Raw genomic sequence first — 8,896 nt, 5'->3', positions numbered from 1 at the left:
AAGCAGAACACAGCTAAATGTACAGTATCAAAAGCATGTCTATGTAATATTAGAATTTTCTGAGACAATGAATTTTGGTTTTTCATTTTTTTTCCAGTAAGAAGTTTTTATTTAATAGGATTTTTGGACAAAAAAATCACAATATGTCACCTTGCTTATAGTATCGCAATATATCGGGATATATCGTATCCTGACCCCTCTGTCATGATATGTATCGTATCGCCAAATTCTTGCCAATGCACAGCCCTACTCATTCATTCATACCAGGTGTGTCAAATCAGGGAAACATATAAACATGCAGGAAAGAAGTCCTTGTGGACCAGGGTTGAGAATCACTGCTTTAATACTTATCTGATTTATTATTTACAAATAAATGGCAAAGAATCAATGGCTTCCAGAAGCAAAACTAAAAAAACATAAAACTGAGTCAATATTATAATTAGAAATAGTCTCATCAAGCACAGAGAAGCTCTTGAGCTGTTGGTCAACATTTAAAGCAGTGATTTTTAGATGTTTCCCTGTCTTGACACACCTGGTTTGAATGAATGAGTGATTAATCTTCTGAAGACCTGCTGAACAGCAGGGAACAAGTAAAACATGCTGGGTAGGGGTTCTTGAGGTCTAGGGTTGGGAACCACTGATCTACAACATGTTGAAGAGTAGTGTTGTGATTTTAAAATCCTGGCTTAGAACAGTGGTTCCCAAACTTTTCAGCTTTTGACTCACAAAATACCAGCACCAGAGACCTGAGACCCCAGCTGTTGTTGGTTAATAAACACTGTTTTCACATCAGATAAACAAGGACACAGTAACAATATTCATTAAGCTATTTTTGTCCAATGTAAATACATTGGACAAAAATAGCTAAAACTTTTAGGAGAACTAAAATTTTTTTTTTTTACTAAATTAAAATTTTGTAAGGTACTAACCTTACAAAAGAGTAAGGTGAGTACCTTACTCAGTCTTTTGTAACAACAAAAGCATAAAAATTTTTAGTTCTCCTTTTTTTGTGTAACTAATTCAGAAAATCTTTTCAGGACCCCACCTTTATGTTTCAGGACCCGACTCCAACTTTGGGAACCACTGGCTTAGAATTTGTTTTTTATTAATTGTATCTAAATAGTAAAGCTACACTGTTAAGCTGTGAAACGTTGCTCAAATTTAAAAGCAGAGCAAAGAACTTTGTGATAGACCCCCCAGCTCATGGACTGAAGGTCCTGCAGTCACAACAAAGCTTCTTCCCTCAGTCCCTAACCCTCCCTTATACCTGCTGTATTGTACTGATTTGCCTACATGCCAATATTCTGTGTTTTAAGCTGGCCTGGTGAACACTTGTTCTGTCAGGTCTCAGACACGTTGACGAATGGAATCTGGTCGAAACGAGGAAACTGATTTACGTTGCATTTTGTTGTTTGAAAGCTGCGTTTTTATGATTTTGATGGTTATTTTCAGTTAAATGAATACAGCAACACTTGTACTCAGACATATTTGAACACCTGACCAAGATTCCTGTAAGTCAGGACTATTCAACTGGTGGCCCACAGGCCACATCTGGCCCGCAAGTGACCAAAGTTTGGCCCGTCAATTGGTTCATTCATCTCTTAAGCTCAAACCCCCGGTTTTCTACTTTAATTACCCTTAAGTTCTTTTAGTTAAACATAGACATGTTTGGTATCTACAGATACGTCAGGATCTAGAAACTGATACACATTTCTATGCACACTCAAGACAGTTAAAACTAGACATGGGTTTTTTTACGATGTAAAAACAAGTGTGCATTGCCATGTAGCATGTCTTTACCTGCAGCAGTGGACTTGCAGGATGATCTGTGACCTAGTTCAAATGTGTTTTCTATACCAGCTTGTGCTTGTGCAGTCAGCAGGTGTTTGTAATCAGGGTAATTGTGTGACAATATGAAGTTTGAAGAGAATTTTAGTTAAAATTACTGTCGCTGGGTTTTGAAAACTGATCTCCCACATGAAAGCCCATGGCAGTAAACATGAGACCATTGGAGCTATGAAAGCACAGTCTGTGTTTTTTTTTTTTTCTGTGTGTAGAAAGAGGCAACATTGCCAATGACGATTGTTGACACAAAACTGCAATATATTACAACAATAAAGCAATGTTATATGAGATGTAAATGCTTACAAGAAAATATTATAATAAAACATTAAAATGCAAAGAAATTAGTATTGTATATCACTGAAATACTGAGTTTAAATATGATTAAAGTATGGTGCAGTACCAAGCTGAGCACATAAATCTGGGGCAGTATTTGACCAATACAGGCTGTATTGACACCTATTAATAAAGTTTAAATATTAATATTTCAAAAACTATAAGTTATACAGGCACCAAAAAAGCATAACCTGCATTTGGCACATCAGCTTAAAAGATACAAAATACAATGGCAGCTCTAGGACAAAGTATGTAGGAGGAGAAGCGTGCCGAAATAGAGGATGACTTGGATGGGGAACGAATCACAATAGTGTGCATTGGCAATGCACACTGACTACAAGCAGTGGAAGGTAAAATGATGAAAGTGAAAATAAAATTGGTTTAAATATTTGTCAAGTCAGAGATATCCAAATATTACCTAATACCTAATTTCCCTCTGGGATCAATAAAGTATTTTTGAATTTGAATTGAATATTTGTGTTAAATAGGAGGCAGAATGTGTTCTTTTTGTTTTTGATATAGTTTTATTATCACTACTTTTATAAGGTTCTGTATGCTGTATTTATGATTAAATGTAGCAAAATAAACTATTTCAAAGGTAACAGATCTTTGTAATACTTGGTTTATTTACATAATAACTTGCTGGATGTTGGGCCCCTCAGCTGTTGGTCTGCAGTAACTGTGGCCCCCGGAGCAGTTGAATAGCCCTGCTGTAAATACTCAACATCAAATTGTTTCACAGGAAGGACGAAGTTTGACGATCAAGTTGAGGAAGAGGAAGACTGAGAAGAAAGTGGAGTGGTCCAGTGACACTGTTGATAATGAGCACCTGGGAAGACGATCCTCAAAGTGTGAGTACCCTGCTGTCCGCTCTCATCTGAACACACAACCAGCAGTTTGATCTTGTAGGACATTATTTATACACACATTATCTTACAGTATGCATGTCTGATATTGTTTAAAAAATGTAAAAACAACTAGAAAAGGACTTGTGTGACATCAGCTACATCATTAAAGAAAAGTTTGAACATGACATTGAACATTGACAGGACTGATGAGATGAAAATATATATAATTTATTTTATACAGTTTATATACAGTATATACAACTGGTGGAGCCCGTTCTTAAGTTTCCTATTTTAAGAGCAATTGTTTCAGATTTCGTCTGAAAGTCTAAATTATCATTGAATCTCAATACTATGTATGACACATATGAGTCTTAAGCCCTATTCTGATGGGATTAGTTTTCCCTAGGGACCCCATGCTATTTGTAATAATTACTGAGATTGTCTGTGTTGTTAATCCCATGAGAATCGGCCATATCAGTAGTTTGTAAAGTAAAAATTCCCCCGCAAATTACGTACTGTATTTCGCTGAACTCCGAGGCCCTGTGATAATGCTACTCCAATGTGAATAGGCATCTCTGTGATTTGGACAGGTATGGGCTGAATCCTATATGTTATTAGTAGGGCTGTGGATTGGCAAGAATTTGGCGATACAATACATATCATGACAGAGGGGTCACGATACGATATATCCTGATATATTGCGATACTGTAAGCAAGGTGATATATTGCGATTTTTTTGTCCAAAAAATTCTATTAAATACCTGCCTTCTGTAACGTTGGAAAAAAGAGCGCACAAGACACTTAATTTGTCTTAAAATACAGACATTCTGACAAATAAGTAACTGTTTGTAACCTTACCTCAGCTTAGAAGGCAGAGGGTGTCGGTCTTTTCTGCTCAGATTCAGCTATCGGAGCATGAAGCTAATGTTTACTCACAATGCTAATGCTACCCTTGCTCTCTGGTGCTCAAGCGGTAGAGGAGCCAAATGGCTGGCTCACTGCTGCCAACTAGTGGTCAGAGGCTGAACAACAACATAAAAATAAACAGCTGGCAGGAAAGTTGATGTTTTAAACCTTAATAAACAATCGATACAGGGCTTTAGAATATCGATACAGTATCGGGAAATGAAATATCGTAATATTTCAGTGTTAGGCGGTTTTGGTTTTCTTGGTGCATTTTTATTTACTTTAGGTGAAGAATGGAGGCTGGATTGGAGTGCACTGAAAACCTTTTTGGTCCTGGGCCAGAAAAACCTGACCCGTTACATGCGCCATAAAAAAAAGTCTGAAGAGAGGGAGCAAAATCAGATGCAAATGGTGGCTCACTGTACAGTAAGAATAATTATTTTTTCTGTGTGTAACCTTCTGGCTGATGCTGAGCTGAGTTGTGGCCGTAGCGCAGCAGGCTCGCGCTTTGGGTAGCTACCTGCACCAGGCGCGCACACCCTCGCCAGCTGTGAAGTTGTTCATATATGTCAACCCCTTTAGACATTTACCTGTCTAATGAGCCTCAAAAATCTATAATTTTTGCTAAAAATCCGTAGGCTACCATTCGTACCCGCTAGGGCTGTGTATTGGCAAGAATTTGGCGATACGATACATATCATGACAGAGGGGTCACGATACGATATATCCCGATATATTGTGATAATGTAAGCAAGGTGATATATTGCAAATTTTTTTGTCCAAAAATTCTATTAAATAAAAACCTCTTACAGGGACAAAAATGAAAAACCAAAATTCATTGTCTCAGAAAATTCTAATATAACATAGACATACTTTTGATACATTTAGCTGTGTTCTGCTTTGTATGTATTTTATTTTATTTGTTTATTATTTCATCCATGTTTTCAATTATTAGACTAAAGTTGACAATAAATAGTTTGAAAATATATTTTTTGCAGCTTTTAGTTTTTAATATTAATTTACAATATGGTCACCCAACATCTAACAACGGCCTCTACCTCAAGAGGTAGAGTAGCCAAATGTCTGGCTCACTGCTGCCAACTAGTGGTCAGAGGCTGAACAACAACATAAAAATAAACAGCTGGCAGGAAAGTTGATGTTTTAAACCTTAATAAACAATCGATACAGGGCTTTAGAATATCGATACAGTATCGGGAAATGAAATATCGCGATATTCAGTGAATCGATATTTTCTTACACCCCTAGTACCCGTGCATGGGTATGGGGTGGGGGTCTGTATGTGGAGATGATAGCGCCTGCTGTAACACAGGAGGAAAGGAGAGCGGAAAAAGTGGATAACTTGATGTTTATTGTTGTTGTTTTTTTTTTTTTTTTTTTTTTTTTTTAACGTTCGTTCAACGCCATGTTCAACTAAATAAACAATTAACCAGGCTTCAATATCACATTTGAGAGATGTCTGTAAATTTCAGGAAACTCTCGGGCTTTGGTTGTCCCGTGAGAATGCGCCACATAAAATACAGACGTCGGGGAGTAATTTATTTATTACATGGGGTCCCCAGATAACTCTTGTCCCGTGCAAATAGGGCTTTAGTTTTATGTGACGGAAAGGAGCTTCTACAGTAAATGCATTAACAAAAACCTGTAATGAAAAGTTCTCAGATGGGTAAATACATATTTTTACACACCACAACATCGGCAATTTCCTCAGCTTTAATTTAAGCCATATTGTATAGAAATCAGATAAGAAATAAGGGCGCTATGAATGTGTTTGTGACAGACTGATGTGCATCCTGCATGGAAACTGTATCGTTTGTTGACATGACTCAGTGAACAGTAACGGCTTCTATGGTGGTGTCGCTAGCTATAGCAGCTATAGACCATGTCTAATCCTGTAATACAGATTAATGGTCTGAACACCATGGATTACTGTTTTATAACAGCTATAATAATCCAAATTTCATTGCATTTTGTGGTAATATTGTGGTCTAAACTTTTTATCATTGTCAGCATTACATGATTATTCACTTCAAGTTTTCAGATTTGTTTTGTTTCTGAACTAGTAACAGTTAAAGAAATCTCAGGTGATGTTAAGCCTGAAGCAGTTTTAATAAACAAACCGGTTTCTACATCTAATGAAAAAGCTTTTGAGAAGCTAATTTTAACTTTTCGATTCTATTTGTAGCCAGAAACATGTCAGAGAGCTGTCGCTGCTTTGTTTCATGTAGTGAAACTCAGTAGCTGTTCTGATACAGATTTGTTTTGTTTATGAAGGAGAGAAATGATCCAGCTGTGTCAACCGTTGTGTGTGTTTTGTTGTATTTCTGAGTGTCAGGGGATGAGGAGGGGCTTGGGGCGCCTGGTTTGTCCTAACTGCAGGTTGTGTTGCAGGCTGCTGTATTTACGAGAAGCCCCGACAGTTCGGAGAGTCGTCCTCTGAAAGCGAAGGAGACGAGGACGACGAGGGCTGTGGCAGCGCTAACTGCATCCTGGGCCATGGCAGGAGAGGCCACGCACAGAGGCCTGACGGGGGGACGGCGGCCCCCTCAAACTCTGGAGGCTCACACACCCACTAACAAGCAGGAGCGCTCGGCGTGGGGGGGTCTGAGGGGGCTTTGCTACAACTGTGACATATTCCACACATAGTTCCCTCAGAAAGCTGCAGACAGCCTGGTGTCAGAGAGGTCCAGCTGCTGGAGACGTTTCAGCTCGTCTTTCTGTCAGATCCCATTAAAAGCAAACCTAACTAACTCCAGTTCATTTCAAACCACACCAGTGTTGTGATGAGAGGAGTTAGCTGTGCCATTTTTAGTCTTTCTGCATGTTTCGGCTCTTTGACAGTAAATCACACAGGATGCTTTAGATCCTTGCTGAGCTTTTTCAAACGTCCTGACATCGACTGCTAGAGTCTGATAGACGCTCTTAGTATTAGCCTTTTTTTTATTTTTAACTGCGTTTTGTTGTAATCCACCACAGAAAACACCAGTTCTGCCTGCTCTCCTCCAATCTGCGTGAACATAAACTGAAGAGGACTTGTTGTCCTCCCAAACATTTTCTCATTTTGCTCACAAAACATTGGTAAACAAACATAATAGATCATTTCTTTTGCACATTTTAAAAGTTTAAACCTGTAGTCAGTTCATTCAAACATGAAACCAGTGCTCCTGAACTATGAAAGTGTTTATTCTGCTGGTTTTCCACATGGATTGATATGCAGTTCTGTGGGTCCACACTCAATGTAAACAAAGCTTGAATCACTTGGTTGGTCTTCATTAGGCTGGCTGTACCTGTGTAGAAACACAAATATGGCAGAAATGGACAAACGTGGACTCTTGTAGAATATCAGCTGGACTTATCTTAATGAAGTTCATCTAAATATTTTTAGAGCAGGCCATTGTCACAAACCCCCAAAAAACAAATCTACTTCAATTTAGATTATTTAAAAAAATCTATCTGCATACTTTAATTAAAGCTGTGTAAATATTTACCAATATGTCAAAACTGTCAACACTTTTACGTTACTTTGGCTGTTTCTGTAGGTAAACAAACATAGTTTTGGTCACAAATTTTCCATTGTAGGACACAATCATCAACATGAGGATAAAAACTTTTATATGGTTGTTTTTTATGAAGTCTTTATGACTGAGCAATGAGTACCTTTAAAGTGGGTTGAGAACTTGCTAACAACATAATCAGTTCAATAAATATCTGGTGGTCACGTGTTAATATTGGCATGGCCACAAGGATTAGTTTTCAGTGTCACTGGAGCACCCGCTTCGGATGTTATCATCCATGAAATGGACGTTAATAAGCCGTTATCAGTCCCATAGAATGGCTTCTGATTGTCAGCTGGTTAGTATGAGGCAAAAAGCCACTAAGGTTAACCTTAGAGAAAATGTCATGGTTAGCGCTAAAGACACCACCATCCAACGGGTGTATAATGTGACTTTCCAATAGGGCAATGGGTAGAGTGTCGGACCACAGAGTGGGAGACCAGGGTCCAAGACTGACACAGACAGCAAGACCAAGGTTCGCCACCAGGCAAGGACTAAAAGTTTATTAAAATGTTTTGGTTATTTACACATTCATTGTCATTGATATATTAATCCACTAGGGGGCACCGTCAAGCCGGTCTGAAGGCTAGAAGGCACAGTAGGGACATTCTGAAGCCATTGTATGGGACTGATAACATCCATTTCATGGACTGATAACATCAGAACCCCCTGACTGGACGGGCTCCATGTTCTCTCTGATTTTTGTTTTGTTTGATGGATTTGTAGTTTTATTTTTGCTCTAATAGAAAAAACTGCAGCTTTAAGAGCAAAATGTTTTATTAGGTTGAAGATGGTTATTTTCATCAATTGTTCCTTCTACATTCAGCAGAGCACCATGTGGGTTTGAGTGACTAATCCTGATCTTTAAATCAATAAACACCTTCATGATTTTTGTTCCACTATAAATAAAAGATGCTCAACTTAATAAACATGTATTTAATAACATTTGGCTCTTGGAGTAAAACTAGAAACTAAATCTCACCTGATAACCTGTGGCCTAAGAGTGAACAGGTGTAATAATCCCACTGCCTGTATGAACAGTGGGATGGTTGAACAGGTGCAGCCCATTAAATGCTGTGGATTTAGCTGAAACTATTGATAAACTCAGATTAAACTCAGATTAGGGGTTAGATCTGAGTCCTGCTGCAGTTTCTTCAGCAGCTTCTTGGACTTTCTGACTGGTGTTTTTGGAACAAAGAGTGACGAGAGAAACCATCAGTTAACTACATATTACACACATACACAACACATATTACACACATACACAACACATCATATTACACACAACACATATTACACACATACACAAATTACACACAACACATATTACACACAACACATATTACACACATACACAACACATCATATTACACACAACACATATTACACACA

General features: G+C 38.1%; 1 protein-coding gene across 1 annotated transcript; it reads left to right on the top strand.

Moving 5' to 3' along the window:
- Positions 1-2,920: 2,920 nt before the first annotated feature.
- On the top strand, positions 2,921-6,701 carry ppp1r11 (protein phosphatase 1, regulatory (inhibitor) subunit 11; the record flags this gene model as incomplete). The annotated part of the gene is given in 2 exon segments (XM_014033692.1): positions 2,921-3,029; positions 6,342-6,701. Coding segments are annotated over 2 exon segments (294 nt in total), but the record flags the coding sequence as incomplete, so codon positions are not given.
- Positions 6,702-8,896: the final 2,195 nt, after the last annotated feature.

Source organism: Austrofundulus limnaeus, unplaced genomic scaffold (assembly GCF_001266775.1).
Source record: "Austrofundulus limnaeus strain Quisiro unplaced genomic scaffold, Austrofundulus_limnaeus-1.0 Scaffold1808, whole genome shotgun sequence".
NCBI classification, from domain to species: Eukaryota; Metazoa; Chordata; class Actinopteri; order Cyprinodontiformes; family Rivulidae; genus Austrofundulus; species Austrofundulus limnaeus.
Note: the sequence above shows the minus strand (reverse complement) of the source record. Positions and strands in the feature narration are given on the sequence as shown.